This window comes from Melozone crissalis, unplaced genomic scaffold (assembly GCF_028551555.1).
Source record: "Melozone crissalis strain CALT ecotype California unplaced genomic scaffold, PUWL_Pcris_2 ptg000035l_1, whole genome shotgun sequence".
NCBI classification, from domain to species: domain Eukaryota; kingdom Metazoa; phylum Chordata; class Aves; order Passeriformes; family Passerellidae; genus Melozone; species Melozone crissalis.
This window is the reverse complement of record NW_026535813.1, coordinates 10,569,698-10,594,800: the sequence shown is the minus strand read 5'-3', so window position 1 is coordinate 10,594,800 and position 25,103 is coordinate 10,569,698. Positions and strand designations below refer to the sequence as shown.

Below are 25,103 nucleotides of genomic sequence, written 5' to 3'. Positions count from 1 at the left end.
TCTCAGGGCTTGGTTTGTTTTTGTTATATATTGGATCACGCGAAACTGCATGTAAGCACAGTGTTATAAATGATCAAATCGGTAGCCAAATTTATAAAAAATTTAACAAAGATTTATTAGATCAATAACAAAAATAGAAATTTCGAAAAAAAGGAAAAACCACCACAGCCAAGACAGCGACAGCCCCGGGTGCAGGCGCTGGGTGACCTAGGGTTCCAGCTGACAGAGAGACGGCGTTTCCCCAGAGGTACACCCTGAGTGCTTCCACCGGCCAGCTTATATACAATTTATTCTGCCTGGGACAGGGATGACCACATATTTCTTTGTGTCCCTTCACATGTAGAGTTGGATCCGTACATGTGTAGGAACAGACAAAAGCGAATCCGGAGATGCAGATGAATGTCTGACTATCCAGGCAGAAGCTGCATTCACATGTAATAGAATGATACCAGTTCCTGAGTACAGTGATGAAATCATGTTCAGGTGCAGGTCCTGTGAGCTCCTCGAGACATTCAACATTCCATTCCAGGAAGGTCCAGATGCTATCTCCCAGGTGTAGGAGCCAGAGGCAGAGGAATTCCCCCCCCCCCCCCCCCCCCCCCCCACCGGCCCCGTAATAGGCCGGGACTGTCCCATTCATATGGTAACAGACCTTATATTATCTTAACACTGTCCAGGAACTGGTTACAATAAGAATAGAACTCTGTTCCCAGCCAGAGTGGTCAGAAGCATAACTTTGGATCTTTACAATATTTTATTCACATATATATCTATTTCTATAGCATGAATTATCTCTACCATATACTACAATGGGAATGGGCTTTCCTGGGAAAACCCCAGTGGTCTGGAGGAATCTGTAGCTTATACAATGCAAACACTTGAGCTGAAGTGAATGTGTTCTGCCCTGGGTAAATCTTTGCTCTGCTCCCATTGCAGGGTGGCATGTAGAGCTAGGCACGTCCTTGTTGCCATAGCCATAGACACTCTCTTCTGTGGTGGTGTGGTGACAAAAGGCATTCGTTTGCTGCTCTTGAAGCCATGCCATTTGTGTAACTGACTTTGAACTGTGGGCTAGGATTGTTTATACAGATCATAAATATTTTGCTTGTGAGGGTGCTGTGGCAAATGACTGAGGCAAGGAGTCAGTGGTGCTGTAACATATCCACATAGAGTCAGTATCATGAATAGGCATGTACAGACTGTAAAGCCACATGAGATTCTGAATTTGTTTCATAAAGGTGAACAGAAAAACCTTTTCCTGCGTACCTGGCACTCTGGCCTCATAAAATTTGGGTTGCAAGACAAAAGCATATGCCAGTCTAAGTAAAACAGTAGCCAAGTTATCAATGGCTCTAATCCAATCTGTTTGCCTGGTCCTGTTTCTTGGAATAAAAGTTCCCATAGCTTGTCCTGTTAAACAAGGTCAGCACCCTGCATCTAAGTTGTATGGTTAAGTGCTTAAATGGAAGAGGGTGACCCAGGATTCTGCTCTCATTGTATGTGACCTGCTTTTGGGGTCTCTTTTTGTATTCTCAGTTGATTGTGAGCCTAGCTGTGGTGCAGGTGCCAGGAGATGCTTCTCTGGAGATGGCACATTAGACTGATGGGACTTTCTTGGTGGGTTGAGCAGTGCCAAGGGAAGGATCTGTGCTCCACAGTGCAGAAAGTGGTCTGTGAGTCCTTCTTTGAGGGGAGTATTTTTGTCATTAATTACTCCAGATTCAGCTTGCTTTCCTACTGGCTGGCTGTTCTAACTGCTGTGAATGGCAGAACAGCACAAGGAAGTTAATATTCAGTGTTAGGACTTCTGCAGCCTTCCCACAACTGACTTGGTTCTCAGAGTCTAGCCCCACATCTGCCTACTAATCGGAGAGGTTCGGGAAGGTAATTTTGCTGTCGTTGCCCATTAATATTTGGTTCATCAAGTTATGCTGATTTAATAAACAAACAGATGGTATTCAGACTTGGAGAATGCTTTTGGCGGCAAGAAATGTAGTATTAGGAACACAAGTATATGGACCAGTGTCCCGGTTTGAGACAAATTTAGGATGAAACATCCCGAAAGGGTGTCTCCTCTGAAGAAGGCAGATTTCAGCAACCCCTCCTCCACACAAGGCTCAGAAAAAATTCCCCTGGAGAAAGTAGAAAAAAGAACTGTTTATTTAACAAGCAAAGTGTTCACAGGCATGAATAGAATAAATAATGTGAAATAATAACACCTCTCGCTGCTCTGAAGCAATAGTAAATTCAGAGTCCTTCTGTGGTTCAGAGAGTCCTTCTGTGGGTGTTCCTTGGCTCTCTCTATGTCTCTCCCCCCCCTCCCCCCGGTGCTGGGCTACAAAGTTACGACCAGTGTGGTGTGGGAGGGGGCCCCAAGCGATGGTGTTCCAGACCGGAGAAAAGCTGAAGAGTTCCAGAAGAAGAAGAAGCCACAGTCCCAGGAAAACGCTTTTGCTTTAGCTACTAGAAAAACTAGATGAAAGCAAAGAAGAACTCTCCATCTCTTTTCCCTGCTGCAGGGCTGCGAAACTGGAAGAAAAACTCGAACCCTTATCTCTGTTTTTAAACACAAGCAGGGAAAGGAATTTCCACCACTTCCCCCGCTTCTCTCTTCGAGCTTGCTTAAAGGCACAGGACTTATATCTGCCATAAGGCAGACAGTAGGGGATTCAATACAGCATCATAAAGTCACCCTAGGACCACCAGTTTAACTTGCACAAGAAAGGCAAAAAAACCCCAACCCTTTAGATCTTAATTGAACAGGTATTCAATAATTTTTATTTTCCCACACAGAAAGAGTAATTAAAAACTTTTGCACTGGCAAATGTAGAACAGGTCTTAATTGGTATACACAAGACAGATGATGGACCTTGGACCTGGCTAGCATGAGATTTCATAAAAGGATGCCTTGGCAAGAACAAACAGCTTTCAAGATTGAAAGAAGATTAAATCAGACTGGTTTACTGGAAAAAGAAAATTCCATCAACTTCTGCAAGCAAAAGGTGTTTAAAATGTATAAGTTTGTTTATGTGATGATTAACCCAGTCATTGCAGGAAAACATTACTAGTCTTCCTAGAATAAGTATATAAGCACTTGTACTTCACAATAAATTCAGATTCTTTGACCATCACACAGTCCCCATCTTTCTCCAATCACTGATAGTCTTTTCACCTTAGCAAGTTTTTTTATCCTTCAAGTGTTTTGAAACTAGCAAGAGTGCAATTATATCTTGAGCTTTAGCTTTTCAAATCTAGCTTATTCTGTTGAACAACAGTTGTTGGATAGTACTTCTTGAATTAGGATTTAGTAAATTCCTTATGGATTGTTTTCTGAGTGTTACCAGCCCAAGTAAGGCCTGGTGTTTAGATTTTTCTTGTTCAGTTAGTATTGTCTTCATAAGAAATTGTGTAGAGTTATACTGTGGGTCCACATGGGCACTGATATATAAAACAAGCTATTTAATGGACATATTGGAATTTTTTCCATGTTTTTCACTGCAATGATTGCTTGTTGATATCTTTGTTCTGTTTCATAATTAAAATATTTTGCTTTATTTTCCAGGCTCACATTAAATTTCCTATTGACTATCCATATTCACCACCTACGTTCAGATTCCTGACCAAAATGTGGCACCCCAACATTTATGAGGTAAAGTGGTTTTTAAGCTAATAATTTTTTTCCAGTATGTGAAAAGGTTTCCTATGTCCTTAATTTCTGGAAGTATTGAAGGTACTAAACATCTTTAGCCGTAACTAAAGTGTTAGCTGTTTGTGTTTAAATGTCAGCTTCATGGTTGCAGAGTTAAATCTAAATGTTGTAGGAAATGCTGTTTCTGTAGGCAGGGATGGAGCCTTTCTCATACCTGCAAGTGCAGCAAGTACCCCCAGCTGAAGAATCATGTCATGGGTGTTGGCAGTTTTAGGGTATTCTTGGATCCCCTAAACTGGTGTGTGGAGTCTTGCTGTACTGGGATACTTAGACAACTAGTTGTTTGTACACCTTTCAAGTACATTTTTAATTTGAGTATATCCTACAAAATTTTGTGATGAGACAAGAAATGTTAGGGAAAAGTCTCCTGCAGCAGTTAACCTATGATAAAGGGGTTTGGACTTGGGGTGCTCCAACTGCAGAAAGAACCAGAGCTGGAGTCCATCTTCAGGAGTCATGCACAGCCTTGTCACCCTAAGACCAGAGTGAACAGATACCGTTTGACCTAATGCCTGCTAATCAATTTGAAGAAGCCCTTAGTTCAGTGCATATATGAGTGGTGTTCAGAGTGTAACACTGGGCTATCAAGTCCATGATTGGATCATGGTATAACTACATAGCAAGTTCAGAAGGAGAATTATTTATATAAAAAGTTTTTTAGAAAGAAGCACTCCCTAGCTTGAAAACATTTTCTTCATGATGCTGAGCGTGGACTGCTTGAAGAGATTTAAAGTTGTGAAGGACTGTCTTAGGCTGGAAATGGGGGTGTGTATTCTATTCCCATCTGTTAGAGGTGGAGCAGTTATCTTCTTTTAATTGGGCAGTTTTCTTTATCTCTTCCACAAACAATCCTCCCACCTGGGAGATATCTTCTGTTAATGGGCCACTGAGTGTCACTGCATGACTGATAAAAATCACATCATCCCATTGTGAGATGCTCTGCCCAGGGGGAGGAGCCAAGCATTCCTACCCAGATATAATCAGACATTTGGAACAACAGAGACAGCCTTTTCCCACTGGATTCCCAGAGGAGCAGCTGTCTTCTCCACTGGATTCCCAGAGGAAGATCAGGCCCATCTACACCACCACTGGATCTTCAGAGGAAAACTACACCCTTCTACAGGATCACTGCTTCAACAGAACCACATCTGCCACTCCAGGAGGATAGCAGCCACCATTTATTCGCACTGCTACCAACACCCTGACCAACAGGGTGTCAGGTTGTGTTCTGACTCCGTCAGTGTTTTGTTTTCTGGTTTCTTGTACTATTGCATTTGTATTTTTAATTTTCCTGGTAAAGAACTGTTATTCCTATTCCCATATCTTCGCCTGAAAGGCCCTTAATTTCAAAATTATAATAATTCGAAGGGAGGGGGTGAACATTTTTATTTCAAGGAAGCCTCCTGCCTTCCTTAACAGACACCTGTCTTTTCAAACCAAGACAGTGAATGCTGATATAAGGGTGGTTCTGAGAACTTGTAAGTCATCTCACAGAGGGCTGCAGGAGGCAGCAAGCCTGTGGGGCCTGGAGAGGCCAACATCTGCTGTCTGGCCCCAGGCCCCATCTGCACTTCCACCTCATCTGGCACTGAGACCCCACAATTCTCTGGAGTTAGCTTCAGTGAAGACTCTCATCTGTGGTAGATACTGCTATAGCAATCCTGCAAACTACTCATGTCAGAATGCTATTGGTGATGAATAATTGGTTTTATAGGCATCTTAAAGTGTCTAAATGGTAGGCATTATAGAACTTTAAATCTATCTTCAGGTCATAGCACTGTGAGTAGATTGATACAGACTGAGGATTATGTAGCTGTGTGGTTTCCATATCCTGCCAAAATATTCTTCCTCTTGCATGCTGGAAGGGATTTTCAGTGAAACCTTCAGAGAGCATCTCCTGCTTTTTCACCTGACATTTTGAACAGCTGTGTCCTAGGAAAGCAGTGTAAGCCTGCCTCACACCATCTGTTCAACATTCTTGTGTCCTGAGAGAAGCATTGTTTTAATACCTGAGCTAGTAGAGTGTGCTAAACCCTTCAATTAAAAAATTCCTGGAACTAACTCAGCTACCAATGATGTGGTGGGTTGACCTTTGCTGGATGCCAGGTGCCCACCAAGCCACTCTATCATTCCCCCTTCTCAGCTGGACAAGGGAGAGAAAAAAAGATGGAAAATGACTCATAGGCTGAGATAAGACAGTTTACTAAAGCAAAAGCAAAAGGTTGCACACATACAAAGAGAAAAAAAAGGATTTTATTCTCTATTTTCCATTAGCGAGCAATGTCTAGTTGCTTCCCGGGAAGCAGGGATTCAGCATGTGTAGCGATTGGTCTGGAAAGCATTGTAAAATAATGAATGCCCTCCAGTTCTTCTTCCCTCCCTTATCTTTTATATCTGAGCTGATGTCATATGGTATGGAATATCTCTTTGGTTAATTTGGGTCAGCTGACTTGGTTATGTCCCCTGCCAGGATATTGCCCTCCCCCAACCTACTGATGGATGGCAGAATGGTGAAGAGACAGTGCTGATGCTGTTCCAGCACTGCTCAGCAGTAGCCAAAACACTGGTGTGTTATCAGTACCTTTCCAGCTACCAAGGTAAAGCACAGCACTCGGAGGGCTGCTATGGGAAAATGAACTCCAGCTCAGGTAGACCCAATATTATTCCATTCCAGTATTATTCCACTCCACCCCTTATTCCATACCATTTGTGTCATACTCATATGTCACATAATTTAAAACATATATATCTTAACTATTCCATTGTATTTAATACTCATTACTGAAATCCCTTCTTACCAACTCTTACAACACAATCTACGTTTTAAAACCATCTCTATACCAAACATACAGATTTATACATTTTCATTTACTATCTCCCATCCTTTTACAGATAGATATTATTTTCCCATTCCAATTTTAATAGATTTTTCAGATACTTATACAGTCAAAACCCGTAGAAATCCATTGGTTCAATGTTCATTGCTCCCAAGTTATTAAGTATTTGATTTCCTATTGGCTACCGATCTCTGCCTCCATGCTAATTAGGTCCTCATTCTTATCTCTCTTTTCCCAGATCAGGTGTCTCTGACTATGCCATTGGTCATGTGTGGAGTTGGTGGTCATAATAGTCCTTGATGGTCATTATCTTTTGTGTATCTTCTGTGCTACTCCCAGTCTGTTGAGATGTTAAGCTCATGAGACCTCACCTGGTGGACCAATCCCTTGAAAAGAAATTTCAATGCCCTTCCCCCATGGCAAGAGTGAGCAAAACTGACTAAAGCTACATAAAATATTTTAATCTTTGTAGCATTTCTAACAGCATGGCTTGCAGGGTGTTTCCAGCCAGCCAGTTATTCCCTCCAGCATGGGGAGTATGTAGCTCTTACCTTGGTATATTGATGGCAGTGGTCCAATGTAGTCAATTTGCCAGGCCTCACCACATCAGAAACCCAGCCCATGCCCTCTACTCCAAGGAGATTCTACTTGTGAGAGGGCTTTAAACTAGGTTTGAAGGGGGAAGGGGATGAAGATGGGCTGTCTGGAAGAAGGCCCAAGGGTGGTAAGCCTGAGATAGGGGTGAAATCAGTAGCCCAGCTGAGGTGCATGTATACTAATGCATGCAGCATGGGTAACAAGAAGAGCTGGGGGCCATGATGTAGCAGCAGAGCTATGATGTAATTTCCATCATGGAAACGTGGTGGGACGACTCAAATAGCTGGAGCACTGCACTGAATGGCTACAAGCTCTTCAGGAGAGACAGGAAAGGGAGAAAGATGGAGGGGTGGCCCTTTATATTACGGAGGCTTTGGACGCCATAGGTATTGGAACTAATGCCAATGAAGTTGAATGCCTATGGGTAAGAATTAGGGGGAAGGCCAACAAGGCTGACATCCTACTGGGAGTCAGTTATAGTCCACCCAAGCAGGAAGAAGAGGTGGACAACTCATTCTATAAGCAGCTAGAGAACGTTTCTGGATCATCAGCCCTTGTTCTTGTTGGGGATTTCAACCTACTAGACATTTGCTGAGAACTTAATACAGCTGACAAAAGGCAGTCCAGGAAATTTTTAGTTTGTGGAGGACAACTTTTTGTCGCAGCTGGTGGGTGAGCCCACCAAGGGAGGGACTATGTTAGATCAGTTATTTGCAAATAGAGATGGGTTGGTGGGAGATGTGGTTGTTGGAGGCCACTTGGGGCATAGTGATAATGAAATTATAAAATTCTCAATATTTGGTGAAATCAGGAGGATCATTAATAAGACTTTTACATTGGACTTTCAGAGGGCAGACTTTGGCCTATTCAGGAGACTCATCCAGAGAGTTCCTTGGGATGCAGTCCTTAAAAACAAAGTAGTTCAGGAAGCGTGGGCATGCTTCGAAATGGAGATCTTGAGGGTACAGGAACAGACTGTCCCCATGTGCCGAAAGATGAGTTGATGAGGCAAATGTCCAGCCTGGATGGGCAAGGAGGTTTTGGAGGAACTTAGGAATAAAAAAGAGATGTATTATCTTTGTAAAGAGGGTCAAGTCTCTCAGGAAGTATTTAAGAGGGCTGCTGTAGTATTTTGGGAAAAAATTAGGGAGGCCAAAGCTCAGTTTGAACTTAAAATGTCAACTTTTGCAAAGGATAATAAAAAATGTTTTTATAAATATATTAATGGTAAAAGGAAGAGTAAGACTAACCTTTGTTCTTTATTAGATGCAGAAGGAAACTTAGTAACTGCAGATGAGGAGAAGGCAGAGGGGCATAACACTTTCTTTGTTGCAGTTCTTAGTGGGAAGACTTGCCTTCAGGATAAGTATCCTCTTGGGTTGGTCGATGATATCAGGGAGCAGAATGGTCCCCCCATTATCCAAGAAGAGGCAGTCAGAGAACTGCTGAGACACTTGGATATTCATAAATCCATGGGACCAGATGGGATCCATCCCAGGGTGATGAGGGAGCTGGCAGATGAGCTTTCAAAACCACTCTCCATCATTTATTAGCAGTCCTGGCTCACTGGTGAGGTTCCAGATGACTGGAAGCTGGCCCATTCACAAAAAGGCTGGGAAGGAGGATCCTGTTAATTATAAGCCAGTTAGCCTGACCTCAGTACCCTGTGAGGTAATGGAGCAGTTTATATTGAGTGTCATCACACAGAACTTACAGGATGGCCAGAATTTAAGACCCAGCTAGCATAGTTCTGGGAAGCGTAGGTTGTATTTGACCAACCTGATCTCCTTTTATTACCAAGTGAACCACCTGGTGGATGAGGGGAAGGCTGTGCATGTTGTCTACCTGGACTTCAGCAAGGCCTTTGACACTGTCTCCCACAGCATACTCCTGGAAAAGCTGGCAGCCCGCGGCTTAGACAGGAGCACTCTGCTGGGTTAAGAACTGGCTGGATGGCCAGGCCCAGAGAGTGGTGGGGAATGGTGTTGCATCCAGTTGGTGGCCAGTCACCAGTGGTGTCCCTCTAGGATCTGTGTTGGGGCCAGTTCTGTTCAATATTTTTATTGATTATATGGATGAGAAGATTGAGTTTTTCATTAGTAAATTTGCAGACAACACTTAGCTGGGATGGTGTGTTGATCTGTTGGAGGGTAGGAGGGCTCTGCAGAGAGACTTGGAATGGTTGAAGCGATGGGCAGAGTCTAATAGGATGAAGTTTAATAAATCCAAGTGCCGAGTCCTGCATTTTGGCCACAATAACCCCCTGCAACGCTATAGGCTGGGGGGGGGGGGGGTGTGGCTGGACAGTGCCCAGGCGGAAAATGACCTGGAGGTGCTGGTTGACAGCCGACTGAACATGAGCCAGCAGTGTGCCCTGGTGGCCAAGAAGGCCAACGGCATCCTGGCCTGTATCAGGAACAGTGTGGCCAGCAGGAGCAGGGAGGTCATTCTTTCCCTGTGCTCGGCACTGGTGAGGCCGCACCTTGAATACTGTGTCCAGTTCTGGGCCTCTCAGTTTAGGAAGGATGTTGAGACGCTTGAGCACGTCCAGAGGAGGGCAACTAGGTTGGTGAGGGGCTTGGAACACAAGCCCTATGAGGAACGACTGAGAGACCTGGGGTTTTTTAGCCTGGAGAAAAGAAGACTCATCTGTGACCTTATCCCTCTCTACAACTTCCTGAAAGGTGGCTGTAGTTAGGTAGGGGTTGATCACTTTCACCAGGCAGCAACTGACAGAATGAAAGGACACAGTCTCAAGCTGCATCAAGGGAACTATAGGTTGGATATTAGGAAAAAGTATTTCATGGAAAGAGTCATAAAGTTCAAGAATGGCCTGCCCGGGGAGGTGGTGAGGTCACCATCCTTGGATGTGTTTAAAAAAAGAGTGGATATGGCACTCGATGCCATGGCTGAGTTGAGGTGTTAGGGCATGGGTTGGACTCGATAATCTTTAAGGTTTCTTCCAACCTAGTAATTCTGTGAATTCTGTGCATTCTATGAATGTTTCATGGGCTCATCACGCTATAAATAGCTCACCCTTCCATTCTCAGTCTAAGTCTACCTGATCTATTTCAATTTTGGCAGCCTTATCTACCACTTCATTGTTTCAATGTTCTTCAGTGGTGCAGCTTTTGGGCATGTGAGCATCTAAGTACCTTTGGAGCTATATTTTCTACCTGTGCAGCAGTCTTGCCACAATGCAGCAGCCCAGATGGGTTTACCTCTGCCCTGCCAATTGGTCTTTTTTCATTGTGGCAGCCACCCCCATAGGGCATTAGTCACTATCCAGGAGTTGGTATAGAGATAGAGTACAGGCCACTTTTCTTGTTCTGCAATCTCTAAGGCTGATTGGATGGCTTTTGCTTCTGCAAATTGAATTGACTCCTTCCCCTTCAGCAGTCTCAATGATTCCTCATGTGAGACAGCAACTTTCCACCTCTCATAGTTTCCTATCACACAGCAGGATCCATCAGCAAATAGTGCAAAACCTCCTTTGTTTTCTAGTAATTCATATTGTGGTGCCTCTTGTCACGAGTCACCTTTTCAGGCAATGCTCCAAAATGTCTGCCTTCCGGCCAGTCTATAATCTCTTCCCGAAATCCTGGACAATTAGTTTTCTCCAGTTGAGCTCACTGTGTGATCAACGCTTACTCCATGTAGTGCTGGTTGTGTGATATTTTGAGGGGATGTTTAATTATTCTGAACATCCAGTGTAGCATGGGCAATTGCAGTGCTAAGAGGAGACACACTTCTGTCCCAACAACCTCTGAGGCAGTTCAAATCCCCTCATACGCTGCTAATATTTCTTTTTCAGTTGGAGTATAGTGGGCTTCTGATCCTTGATAACTCCAGCTCTAAAACCATAATGGTCAACCTCAGGTTTCTCCTAATGTTCTTTGCCAGAGGCTGCAGGTGGGACCATGTTCCCCAGCTGCAGTGTAGAGTATATTTTGCATGGCTGGTCCTGTCTGAACAGGCCCAAGAGCTACTGCTCAAGCTATTCTGTTTGATCTGCTCAAAGGCCTGTTGTTGTTCAAGGCCCCATTTAAAATGGTTCATCTTCCAGCTATAACCTGGAATGTGTATTCTCGGGAACCCCACAAGGCCTAGGAAAGCTTGTGTTTCCTTCTTGTTAGTTGGTGGAGACATAGTTGCTATCTTGTTGACCACATCCATAGGGTCATGATGGTGTCCATTCTGCCATTTTATTCCTAAGAACTGAATCTTCTTTGCAGGTCCCTTGACCTTGCTTTTCTTTGTGGCAAACTCAGCTTTCAGAAGAATCTAAATTATTCTTTTTCCCTTACCAAATACTTCTTTTGCCTTCTTGCCCCACACAATTATGTTGTCAATATATTGTAGATGTTCAGGGGCATCACCCATTTCCAGGGCAGTCTGGATCCATCCATGACAGATGGTAGGGCTGTGTTTCCATCCCTGGGGCAGTTGAGTCCAGGTGTATTGGACACCCCTCCACATGAAAGCAAACTGTGTCTGCACTCTGCTGCCAAAGGAGTTGAGGAAAATGCATCATCAATGTCAGTTGCAGCACACCACTTCACTGCCTTCAACTCCAGTTCATATTGGGACTCTAACATGTCTACTACAGTAGCACTCAGTGCTGGTGTTATTTCATTCAGGCCATGATAGTCTACTGTTAACCTCCATCCTCCATCAGACTTTTGCACTGGCCATATGGGACCATTAAAAGGTGAGTGAGTTCTGCTGATCACTCCTTGGCTCTCCAGCTGATGATTCAGATCATGGATGGGAACCAGGGAGTCTCAGATGGTGCGATATTGCCACCAGTGCAACAGTCCTGGTAACAATTGGTACCTGCTGGTCTTCAACTCACAGCACTTCCACAATGAAGGGATATTCTGAGAGGTCAGGTATGGTAGATAACTGTTTGATCTTCTCTGTATTCACAGTGGCTACACGAAAAGCCCATCAGTACCCCTTTGGATCCTTGAAGTATCCTCCCCTGAGGGAGTTGATGCCAAAGATACAAGGGGCCTCTGGGCCAGTCACAATGGAGTGCTTTTCTCACTCAGCTCAACCTCTAATACAGACAATTCTGGGCATCCCTCTGTCACTCCAGAGATCCAGATGGGTTCTGTGGCTCTATATGCTGATGGCACTAGTGCACACTGTGCACTAATGTCTACCAAAGCATTATACTTCTGTGAATCTGGCGTGCCAGAACATGGAACTCACATAGTCCCATATATCTGGTCATCCAATTTTTCTTCCTGGCTGAAGATAGGGACCCTCCATTCATGTTCCTCACTGGAGTGTTCACTGTCTGACCTTTGCAATGCCAGATAAAAAGTCTCCTCACCAGAATCAAAGGACACGATTTCAGTTCTTCTATGTGGGAGATCACTGATTGCCTTCTTGTGTCTCTGCAGCAACTATACTGACAGTCATATTGAGTGACCCCTTCTTAACAGCTCTCTTCCCTCTCAGTTCACATATATGGGTGTCCTGGTTTAGGGCAAATTTGTTAAAGAATCTGCAAAGGAGGGCCCCTCCAGAAAGCAAAACCCACATGGCCCCTCCCCCCAACCAGTTCGGGAAAAAATTCCTTGGAGAGAGGTGGAAAGAACCGGTTTATTTCAGGCACAGCACCCCCCAGCACACAAAATGAACAATACCAGCTGACACCGCTCTGAGAAAGATGACAAAATCAGAAAGTCTCTTTCGGGGGTGGTTGCTCTGTTCTCAGTCCCTCCAGCGCTGGGCCAGCTGCTGCAGCCAAACGGTGTTCCCGGGTCCCAGTCCGGAGCAGGTTCGAGATGGTCACAGGAACAGGAGAGGAGAAACAGTCCAGGAAGGAATTTGGACTGTTTAGCTAAGCTAGCTAATAAGCCGAAGCAAAAGCGAGAGCAGAGGCAAGAGCAGAAAAGCAAGCAAGCAAAGCAGCAAGCTGAAAGCAAGAAGTGAAAAACAGCCCTATGTACTGCCTGTCTCTGTGTCCCTGATAAGAGAAACCCAAACAAAACTTCCACTCTTCAGAGTCGGTCTTAAAGGCACAGAACAGATGAATGGGGATACAAGCATCATAACGTCACCCCAGGACGTTCCACCCCTTATCCCCATATCATCAACATACTACAAAACATGGTGCATTATTCATACAAAATTTCCATCTGTTTCCCCAAAATTACAAGCAATACCCATCATGCCTTCATCACATCCCCACACTGGACCACTGAATCCAGGCCCTATTATTACAGAGCTGCAGGATTCCCCCTTTTCACTTTAGTCACTTAAAGCTCCATCTATCACTTGCTCAGACCTTTGACACTTACACATTTCCTTCTCCATCTTCCACTTGCCCAGACCTTCAACTCTTACACATTTCCTTCTATCTCATGTCTGTATGGTTTAATGTACAGACAATGGCAGTAACATCCAATGAACAGTGATATTGCATATCATTCTTACCCCACAATCAGATCTCCCTGAGGTCCACATCGTCTTGTTCTATCTCTTTGCATTATCCACCACGTGCAACCTGGTCCCTGAGCAAAGACAACCCCACGAATGGGTTTGTCTGTACTCGAGGCAGAATTGATCCACACAGTCTTCCCTAACAAACCTCTGATATGTACCACTGGGACTTTGTCTCCTTCTATTACATTCAGGGACTCAGACTGGGCAGGACCTGCTCAGTTGGTGGAACCTTGGGTGTTAACTAACCAGGTGGCCTTTGCTAAATGCTGCTCCCAATTTTTGAAAGATCCCCCACCCAAAGCTTTCAAGTGGGTTTTTAGTAGTCCATTGTACCTCTCCACTTTTCCTGCAGCTGGTGCATGGTAGGGGATATGGTACACCCACTCAATGCCATGTTCCCTAGCCCAGGTGTTGATAAGGCTGTTCTTGAAATGAGTCCCGTTGTCTGACTCAGTCCTCTCAGGGGTGCCATGTCTCCACAGAACTTGCTTTGCAAGGCCCAGGATGGTGTTCCGGGCCGTAGCATGTGACACAGGGTAGGTTTCCAACCGTCCAGTGGTGGCTTCCACCATGGTCAGCACATAGCGCTTGCTCTGGTGTGTCTGGGGCAGTGTGATGTAGTCAATCTGCCAGGCCTCCCCATACTTGTACTTGGACCACCGCCCACCATACCAGAGGGGCTTCACTCGCTTGGCCTGCTTGATGGCAGCACACGTCTCACAGTCATGGATAACCTGAGACATACTGTCCATGGTTAAATCCACCCCTCGGTCTCGTGCCCATTTATAGGTGGCATCTCTGCCCTGGTGGCCTGAGGCATCATGGGCCCATCTAGCTAGGAATAACTCTCCCTTATGTTCCCAATCTAGGTCTATTTTGGACACCCCTATCTTTGCAGCTTGGTCTACCTGCTCATTGTTTTGGTGCTCCTCATTGGCCCTACTCTTGGGGACATGGGCATCTACATGGCGGACTTTCACAGGTAGCCTCCCTACCCTGGTAGCAATGTCTTTCCACTCATCAGCAGCCCAAATTGGTTTCCCTCTACGTTGCCAGTTAGCCTTTTTCCACCTCTCCAGCCATCCCCACAGAGCATTGGCTACCATCCATGAATCAGTGTAGAGGTAGAGCTTTGGCCACTTCTCTCTCTCAGCAATGTCCAGGGCCAGTTGAACAGCTTTGAGTTCAGCCAGTTGGCTTGATCCACCTTCTCCTTCGGCAGCTTGTGCAACCTGTCGTGTGGGGCTCCATACGGCTGCTTTCCACTTTCGGTTCATCCCTACAATGCAACAGGAACCGTCAGTGAAAAGAGCGTAGCGTGTTTCCTCTGGGGGCAGTTGGTTATAGGGAGGAGCCTCTTCAGCACGTGTCACTGGTTCTTGTTCCTCTTCATCTGTGACACCAAAATTCTCACCTTCGGGCCAATTTGTAATGACCTCCAAAATCTCAGGGCGATTCAGTTTACCTATACGGGCGCGCTGAGTGATGAGAGCAATCCACTTGCTCCATGTAGCACTGGTGGCACGGTGAGTGGAAGGAACCTTGCCTTTGAACATCCACCCCAGCACCGGTAGTCGGGGTGCCAGGAGGAGTTGTGCTTCAGTGCCTATTACCTCCGAGGCAGCCTGGACTCCTTCATAGGCAGCCAGGATTTCTTTCTCTGTTGGAGTATAGTTGGCTTCAGAGCCTCTGTAGCTTCGACTCCAAAATCCCAGTGGTCGACCCCGAGTCTCCTCAGGCACCTTCTGCCAAAGGCTCCAGGACAAGCCATGGTTCCCGGCTGCAGAGTAGAGCATGTTCTTTACCTCTGGTCCTGTCCTGACCGGGCCAAGGGCTACTGCATGGGCAATCTCCTGCTTGATCTGGACAAAGGCTTGCTGCTGCTCAGGGCCCCACTGGAAATTGTTCTTCTTGTGGGTGACCAGGTAAAGAGGGCTCACGATCTGACTGTACTCAGGAATATGCATCCTCCAAAAACCTATTGCATCCAAGAAAGCTTGTGTCTCTTTCTTATTGGTGGGTGGAGACATTGCTGTGATCTTGTTGATGACATCTGTAGGAATCTGATGCCGTCCATCTTGCCACTTCACTCCCAGGAATTGAATCTCACGAGCTGGTCCCTTTACTTTGCTCTTTTTAATGGCGAAACCAGCTCCCAGGAGGATCTGGATGATTTCCTTCCCTTTCTCAAACACTTCCGCAGCTGTGTTCCCCCACACAATGATGTCATCAATATACTGCAGATGTTCTGGAGCCTCTCCCCTTTCTAGTGCAGTCTGGATCAGTCCATGGCAGATGGTGGGGCTGTGCTTCCACCCCTGGGGCAGTCGGTTCCAGGTATACTGCACTCCCCTCCATGTGAAGGCAAACTGAGGCCTGCATTCGGCTGCCAGAGGAATGGAGAAAAATGCATTGGCAATGTCTGTAGTGGCATACCACTTTGCTGCCTTGGACTCAAGCTCATACTGGAGCTCTAATATGTCTGGCACGGCAGCACTCAGTGGTGGAGTCACTTCATTCAATGCACGGTAGTCCACAGTCAATCTCCATTCTCCTTCAGATTTTCGCACAGGCCAAATGGGGCTGTTGAAGGGTGAGTGGGTCTTGCTGACCATCCCTTGGATCTCCAGCTCTCGGATCATCTTATGGATGGGGATCACAGCATCTCGAGTGGTCCTATACTGCCGTCGATGCACTATGGAAGTGGCAATTGGCACTCGTTGCTCTTCTCCCGTCAGGCATCCTACTGCAGATGGATTCTCAGACAACCCAGGCAAAGTGTTCAATTGCTGGATGCCCTCTGTCTCTACAGCAGCTATTCCAAATGCCCATCTGAGTCCTTTTGGGTCTTTGAAGTACCCACTCCGAAGGTAGTCCATGCCCAAAATACATGGGGCCTCTGGCCCAGTCACGATAGGATGCTTCTTCCACTCATTTCCCGTTAGGCTCACATCAGCTTCCACCAAAGTGAAATCCTGGGATCCCCCTGTCACACCAGCAATAGAAACAGACTCTGTCCCCACATGTCTTGATGGGATTAATGTGCATTGCGCACCAGTATCGACCAAAGCTTTGTACTCTTGTGGTTCCGATGTGCCAGGCCAACAAATCCACACAGACCAGAAAACACGATTTTCCCTGGCCTCTACCTGGCTAGAGGCAGGGCCCCTCTAAGCCTGGTTATCCTTCTTTCCCTGGGCGTATGTTTTGGATGTTCCTTCGAGGGGATCAGACATGTCATCATCATCATACCTGGTCGTTCGGCTACGGGCAACTGGTGCTGCTTTCCTCCTGGTGGCTTCCTTCAGTTCACGCACCCGTCGTGCCAGAACAGCAGTAGGTTTCCTATCCCACCTTCTCATGTTTTCCCCACAATCACGCAGGTAAAACCACAGCTCAGCATGTGGGGTGTACCTTCTCTCACCATCTGGGAAACGTCTGCCTTGGAGACCAGAACCTCGGATCTGTACTGCTGAAATTTGGAGAAGGTCTTCTTTAATCTCCTCTCTAAGCTTCTTATGGTTCTCCTCTATCTTATCCTCTAAGTTCTGCAGACGTGTTTCTACCGCTGCGATTCTGGCATGTGTCGGGCCATGTACAGCATCTGCATATGCTCTGAGCTTCCTTGCCATGTCAAGCACAGTCTCATCCCTCTCATCCCTCTTCATGATGGCAAAGGCAGAAGCATATTCGTGTGGCCCAAGTCGTACGAGTTTTCGCCACATCACAGACGTGCATGGTACTAAGTCTGGGTTCCTAGTTGTTACATCATCTGAGAAGATAATCTCTGCCACTGCCATTTCTCTCAGGCGTTGGATCCCTTGCTCTATTGTCTTCCACTGAGTTTGCTGCATATAGAGATCGTCTGCACACAGGTATCTTTCTGCTACGCTTCTTAGGACCCGTTCCCAGAGGCTGTGAGGGTTAGCCCCCCTCATCATTCCTTGGTCTATGACAGGATCCTGTGACAGGGATCCCAAATGCCTGGCTTCAGTGCCATCCAGAATTGTAGCCTCGCCTGCAGCATCTCAGAGACGGACAAGCCAACTAATTATGGTTTCATCAGACCTTCGAGTGTAGTCCTTCTGTAGGCCACGAAGGTCCTTCAGGGAAAAGGACTCATCTGATCTTGCACCTGCTGCTTTGACTCCTGATTTTATGTCAGGAGGCACTGAGGTTCCTTCTCCTTCATCATCATCATCATCATCATCCACTGGTCGATTGGTCTTGTCTGTGCATTTCCCACTTCTAGTGCTGGTAGCAACAGCCATGGGTTTAGATGCTGGCTTCGAGCCTGGAGTGTTGGCTGCAGCCTGAGTCACCGGGACAGTTGCTGATTTATCTCCCTGCCCCCCTGCCTCTATCTGCTGCCCGACAGTATCTAGCAGTGTGCGATAAGCATATGCCAGGGCCCAGCTCACTGCAATGACCTTCCTCTCCTTAGGCTCATCCTGGTACTTCTCTTTCAGATATTTCCCCACCTCAGCTGGGTTCTGAATTTGTTCATGGGGAAAATCCCAGACTATAGGGTCAGAGAATTCCTTCAGGATTTGGCCCATATCCTCCCATTCCCACACCACTTAGGATTTTCCACACGGGGGTTTACTCCTGAGTCAGGGGTCTCATCAGCCCGTCTAGAAATCTCAGCCCTCATTCTAGAGAAGCAGCAGGCTGTATAGAGGAAGGTTACCAGATTGAATACCAGGAAGATGGTTTCTTTAACATTGAGGGGAAACTGAACATCCTTCACTAGTGATGCAACTGATTCATAGGAGAAGGAGGAAAGCAGAGGCTGAAAAACCTCATTCCCTCCTGCTCCTCCTGCAACAAACTGGATGCATAACCATAGCCATGAACCATTCATACCTGGAGCAGACCCTAGCATGTTTATAAACTTCTTGCACATTATTGCCACCAAGCCCAGCAGGATAGCTACTCTGGTCACTGCCCCTCTGATGGAAAAACTACGTATTAGGGGCAATACTAAAGCTATTTCTGGATAAGAAAATAAACCTAGGGACCAGAGAGGTATTAAAATCTCAAAAAACCCTAGGGATCAGAAATGCATGCAAACCTTCACCCCAATAGACATTATGAATTCAAAAACCATGGCTATTAGCTGATTTAAATGAACACAGAGTAATAGCAACCAAAATGCAGTCAAAACGGTTTTTCCACTCTCTCTCGAGCCCCACGTTGGGCGTCAATATTTTGTCCTGGTTTAGGGCAAATTTGTTAAAGAATCTGCAAAGGAGGGCCCCTCCAGAAAGCAAAACCCACATGGCCCCTCTCCCCAACCAGTTCGGGAAAAAATTTCTTGGAGAGAGGTGGAAAGAACCGGTTTATTTCAGGCACAGCACCCCCCAGCACACAAAATGAACAATACCAGCTGACACCGCTCTGAGAAAGATGACAAAATCAGAAAGTCTCTTTCGGGGGTGGTTGCTCTGTTCTCAGTCCCTCCAGCGCTGGGCCAGCTGCTGCAGCCAAACGGTGTTCCCGGGTCCCAGTCCGGAGCAGGTTCGAGATGGTCACAGGAACAGGAGAGGAGAAACAGTCCAGGAAGGAATTTGGACTGTTTAGCTAAACTAGCTAATAAGCCGAAGCAAAAGCGAGAGCAGAGGCAAGAGCAGAAAAGCAAGCAAGCAAAGCAGCAAGCTGAAAGCAAGAAGTGAAAAACAGCCCTATGTACTGCCTGTCTCTGTGTCCCTGATAAGAGAAACCCAAACAAAACTTCCACTCTTCAGAGTCGGCCTTAAAGGCACAGAACAGATGAATGGGGATACAAGCATCATAACGTCACTCTAGGACAATGGGCTTCTAGCTGAAAGGGTGGTTCATCACTCCACTTTACGTCCAACTCCTGGTCAAACAGGAAGAACCAGAGTGCACCATGGGGCATGTGCCTAGGGCTTCCTTTCCCTCTGACCAGGGTAGGAGAGGACCAATCTCTTGGGCAGATCCTGACAGCTGAAGCACTGGCCTGTAGGGATGAGGAGGTACAAAGATTTTCTTCAAAGTTTTTCAGACACGAAGCTGCTCTCTCCACAGTTGGTGTATCTATTTGCAGGTAATACATTGCTGCCAAGCTGTTAGAATATGATGCAGGGGTGACTTGAACCACCTTCCTCCACATGGCCAGTGTTCAAGGGACATCCTGTGGATCTTTAGAGACCTTGTCACTTTTTAGATCACTATAGATGACTTCCAGCACTGCTAATTCTCTCAAGTACTGGATACCTTCATCTGCAGTGATCCACTTCCCTGGGGAATTCACAAGATCTTCTTTAAATGTATATCTTGCCCTCACACTTGAGAAGAGCCATCTCCAGAGGCTGCAAATTGCTGCCCCTTTTCCAGTTCCTCTTTCAATTTCCTGATCTCTAGTAAGGGATCCCAGCTGTTTGGCTTCATGACGTTCTATGTCCTGACTGCTGGCCCCGTTATCCCAGCATCGAAGCAGCCAGGCAGAAATCTGTTTACCTGGCTAGTGGCTGTAATGTTTTTGCAAGTCTCAAAGTTCTGATGAGATCAGGGACCAAGTAACTTTGGTTTCCTGTTTGAATTGTCTCACTCCTTTCTTCAATTTTCTTGTTGAAGGACTGGCTTCTTGATCAGATGCTTCCTTTCCTGATTCTTTCTCCTCCTCTTCCTCCCTTTCTAATTGATGGTATGGATGTGTTGTTCACTTTGCCCACTTTTTCATTACTGGGGCAATTACTGTAGTTGTTGAGTCCCTGTCTCAGCCACAGTATCCTCAAATGCAGTTTGGGCTCCTGCCTCAACTACAGTCCTCTAAGAGTACTGAAATGTGGCTCAATAGGCACAGGCTAGGCCCCAGTACAGGGTGAGAAGCTACTGGTTTTCATTGGGGTAGGTAAGGCACCCTTCTATCAGGTGATGGGTCAGTTTATCAGGGTTGATGACCTGTTCAGGTGGAAAGTCCCAGGCAATGGGAGGTGATGACCACCCTGGGAACCTGCCCAAATCCTGCCACCCAGGGACCGGATGCTTCGGGCACATTTCAATGTTGCATCACCCAAAATTTGTTTTCTCTTACACCAGGACAACACCAGATTCCACAAACCCCATAATGTGCCAAAAGTATCATTTAGTGGTATTAAACATATCACATAACAATGAACAAGGACCTCAGGAGCCTACATAATAAAACTATCCACATTAATCTAAGGGAGGGAGAGGGAAATCACAGAATCACACAGAATCAACTAGGTTGGAAAAGACCTTTGGGATTATTGAGTCCAACCTATGACCTAACACCACCTTGTCAAGTAGACCATGGCACTAAGTGCCACATCAAGTCTTTTCTTAAACACCTCCAGGGATGGTGACTCCACTGATGCCTTGGAGTGGTTACCTGGAACAGGGACTAGACAAGAATAAGAGAATAAAAGTGGGTATTTATTAAAGGCCTTCAATAGGTACACCTTGGGCAGTCAAAGCCTCCAACAGATTACACCCAAGAGGGACAATGGTCATGAGTTTTTCAGACAGATATCATTTTGGTCCATTTACATATGAGGGGTTAATCCTCCAATTACAGCTTCAGGTAATGAAGTCATATACCCCCAGTTTGCTCCTCCCCTCAACTCACTTTTGTTTATACTTTTTGGGGCCTGAGACAGTAGGGTGTCCTTGAGTTTCAGGCCTAGAGAGGAATTGTTTTGTCTGAATAAAATGGGAGAACAGTAGCTGACAGGCTATGGAGTTTTAGAGTTATACACTAAGGCAGTACAGGATCTGAAAAATATAAAAGCTAAATCCTAAGGCATCACTACCACCTCCCTGGGCAGCCCATTCCAATGCTGAATCACTCTTTCTGTGAAGAATTTTTTCTAATATCTAGCCTAAACTTCCCCCGGTGCAGCTTAAGACTGTGTCCTCTTGTCCTGTCACTGGCTGCCTGGTAGCAGAGCCCAACCCCCACCTAGCTACAACCTCCTTTCAGGTAATTGTAGAGAGTGATAAGGTCTCCCCTGAGCCTGCTTTTCTCCAGGCTAAACAATCCCAGCTCCCTCAGTTGCTCCTCATAGGACTTGTGTGCTAGACCCTTCCACCAGCCTTGTTGCCCTTCTGTGGACATGCTCCAGCATCTCAACATCCTTCCTAAATTGAGGGTCCCAGAACTGGACACAGTATTCAAGGTGCAGCCTAACCAGTGCCAAGTACAGGGGAAGAATCACTTCCCTAGTCCTGCTGACCACACTATTCCTGATACCGGTCAAGATGCCATTGGCCTTCTTGGCCACGTGGGCACACTTCTGGCTCATGTTCAGCCTGCTGTCAATCAGTACCCCCATGTCCCCATCTGCCTTGCCACTGTCCAGCCACTCTGTCCCCAACCTGTAGTTCTGCATGGGGTTGGTGTGACCAAAGAGCAGGACCCAGCACTTGGTCTTGTTAAACCTCATATTGTTGGATTCAGCCCATCTATCCAGCCTGTCCAGGTCCCTCTGCAGAGCTCTCCTACCTTCCAGCAGATTGACTGTCCCCCTGCAAATTGGTGTCATCTGCAAATTTGCTGATGGTAGACTTGATCCCCCCATCCAGATTATCAATAAAGATACTAAACAGGACTGGGTCCAATACTGATCCCTGGGGAACACCACTAGTGACTGGCCGCCAACTGGATGCAACACCATTCCCCACCACTCTCTGGGCCTGGCCATTCAGCCAGTTCTTAACCCAGCAAAGAGTGCACCTGTCCAAGCCATGGGCTGCCAGTTTTTCCAGGAGTATGCTGTGGGAGACAGTGTCAAAGGCCTTGCTGAAGTCCAGGTAGACAACATGCACAGCCTTCCCCTCATCCACCAGGTGGTTCACTTGGTAATAAAAGGGGATCTGGTTGGTCAGGCAGGACCTGCCCCTCCCTGAAATAAACAGGGCAGGAGACTTTTTTCTCCTTTTAATGCCTTTATTAAAAGTGATCAGCTCAAGATTGGGCAGCTTGACGGGTCTGCAGTCTCCCATCATCTCTCCCAGGGCGACGAGGAGGAGGAGGAGGAGGAGGAGGAGGAGGAGGAGTAGGATATGTGCAGCTTTGTCCACTAGGGGCAGAGCTGGGGGTCCAGTCCTCGTGGGAGCCTTTAGGGCGTGGTGACCCCTTCAGATGTTGTTGTTTGCTGCTTTGCTCTGTCCCCTCCTGGTTTCGGGACGACTCCTGTGCTCAGGGTGAGAGGGACTACGAAGGTGTTCAGCATCTCTGCAGGCTCAGCACTCCGTTCCTCACGTCCAGACATCACTCCAATCTCTCAACTCTTAGTTGGCTCGTTGTTTGGGGGTCTTTTTTAGCAAGCTAGAAGCAGTAGCTTCTCATGGCATGCTGGTCTTGGGGTTATTTTGCATGTCTCCCGCCCTCCTAATTCGCTTCTCCTCACTGTTTGGGGAGGTCCCCACCCTTCACTGTCCCAGAGAAGAGCCATTAACTCGGCCCCAGCTAGGGCTTTTACTGATACAAAAACAACTATTAACAACAACGACCCGTAATTACCATAACACACAAGCATCGCCCCAGCAGCAACCGTGGTAACCTTTTTCTCACAAAAAAAATTGGCAGATTTTTGTTTATAACACCCACCAAGCCACTCTATCATTCCCCCTTCCCAGCTGGACAGGGGAGAGAAAATAAGATGGAAAATGACTCATAGGTTAAGGCAGTTTACTAAAGCAAAAGATTGCGCGCACACAAACAAAGGGGAACAAAAAAGGGATTTTATTCTCTACTTCCCATCAGTGAGTGATGTCCAGCCAATTCTCAGGAAGCAGGGCTTCAACACATGTAGCAGTTGCTCCAGAAGGCAAACATTGCAAATAACAAATGCCCCCCGTCTTCCTCCTTCCTTTAGCTTTTATATCTGAATTGATGCCATATTGTTGCAGTACAATCTGACTTGTACTGAACATAATCCATTTACAAATAAGAAACCCAGCCCAGTTCCATAAACCAGTCTCTAGCCTGACTGACAGAGGTCTCAACCAATAACAAGTCTCCTAAAATACAAGCATTTGACTGGTTCAGAGTGTGGGAGGCATAGGGATGAGACCAATGGCTGTTTAGGAACCGGGAGCTTTGAATTGCCTTTAAAAGCAAGCCCCGAACAATAAAACATGCTGTTTGGCTGATGACCAAAGGAGGTCTGTTGTATGTTAAGTCTCAGACATACGAACACCAACGTGTCATGTAGTGACCCTGGTGTGATGACAAGCAGCCCAAACTTTTGGCCTGCAGGTAGAGCAGAGAGAGAAGAGAGAGACACGGCAGAGCCTGCTGAGCCTGTCCCTACAGCAAAAAGCTGGAAAGAAAGAGGCAGGGAGAGCCCAAAAGCAGCAGCAAAGGCTGCAAGTCACAGCCCAAGTGCTATGTGAAAAAAGAAACCGGAGAAGCTTAAAATAGAAGAAAAACCCCACTGGAGACATGGGAAACTTTATTTCTACACAGGACCACCCAGTACTAAAGGTATGGAAACTTCTTCTTGAGGAATGGGACGTAGACTATGATGAAAAAGCATTATTAGCATTAATGATGTGGGCTAAGAACCACGGTTTAGACACAACTAAAGAAGCTGCTTTTGACTTTAATACCTTGGCATGAACCGGTCAATATATTGTCAGGGCAGCCTCGAAGGGAGAGGAAAATGCAATACAAGTTATAAACCCGTGGAGACTTATTGTGGGAAATCCAGGACTCCTGTATAACTGACCAATATGATCAAGCAGAAGCCGTTTATTGTTTACATTATACATGCTTTTATAGATTCTACACACTACTAAGTACACCCTTCATGATTGGTGCCTTTGTCTTGTTCTCTCCTCTGCCTCCATTTCTCAGCATCTGTGATTGGTTACAGTCCAGGTGTTTCACAGTCCTCTGTTAACTAGTTCTTCCGATCCTGGTATGCGGTTTCTCAGCTTCTTTGTTCTTATTTTAGCACAGTTAATGTCTTAGTAACCTTGATGAATTCCACAGTGCCCTGAGAAAATTCTGATAAGAACAGTTACAAGTGCTATGGCTGGTGCACACTGAGGCCTAAGTTGTTCAGATACATTGCTACAGGGACTTATCTTGGATTTAATAAGACTGGTAAATACTGAAATATATGGTGAGGAAAGCACACCAGATGAGTTTTTGGGGGGAGTAGGTGCCTTTCCAAACCCATAGAGCACGTGGCTGGAAGAAATGGCCAGCCATGCTGTTCCTTGTGGCTTAGCTACCTTAAATTCCCCTCCCGCACCGGCACTGTTCCTGAGAGAGCCATCCCCCCACTTCCCTCCCCTCAAACGGGGACACCACCACGCAGTGAAACAGAAGGGGGCGGCAGGGTCCTAGCGACACCGGGGCGTCCAGTGTCGGCACCGCGCAAATGCTACTCCGTGTCTGCTCCTCAGGGTTCCTACAGTGACTCGAGCCCTGTCGCCATTTCACAACTGTCTGTGACCATGACTCAACCCCATGCTGTTCCCGAGACCGCCCCCCCCCTCCC

At 46.4% G+C, this 25,103-nt stretch overlaps 1 protein-coding gene across 1 annotated transcript in view; it reads left to right on the top strand.

Annotated features, from left to right (window-relative positions):
* The window catches only part of LOC128941431 (ubiquitin-conjugating enzyme E2 R2), a 114,973-nt gene that overhangs the window by 77,241 nt on the left and 12,629 nt on the right, over positions 1 to 25,103 (top strand). The window contains exon 2 of the mRNA XM_054283194.1: positions 3,563 to 3,649. Coding sequence (XP_054139169.1) covers positions 3,563 to 3,649 — 87 coding nt within the window. The remainder of the gene's footprint in view (positions 1 to 3,562; positions 3,650 to 25,103) is intronic.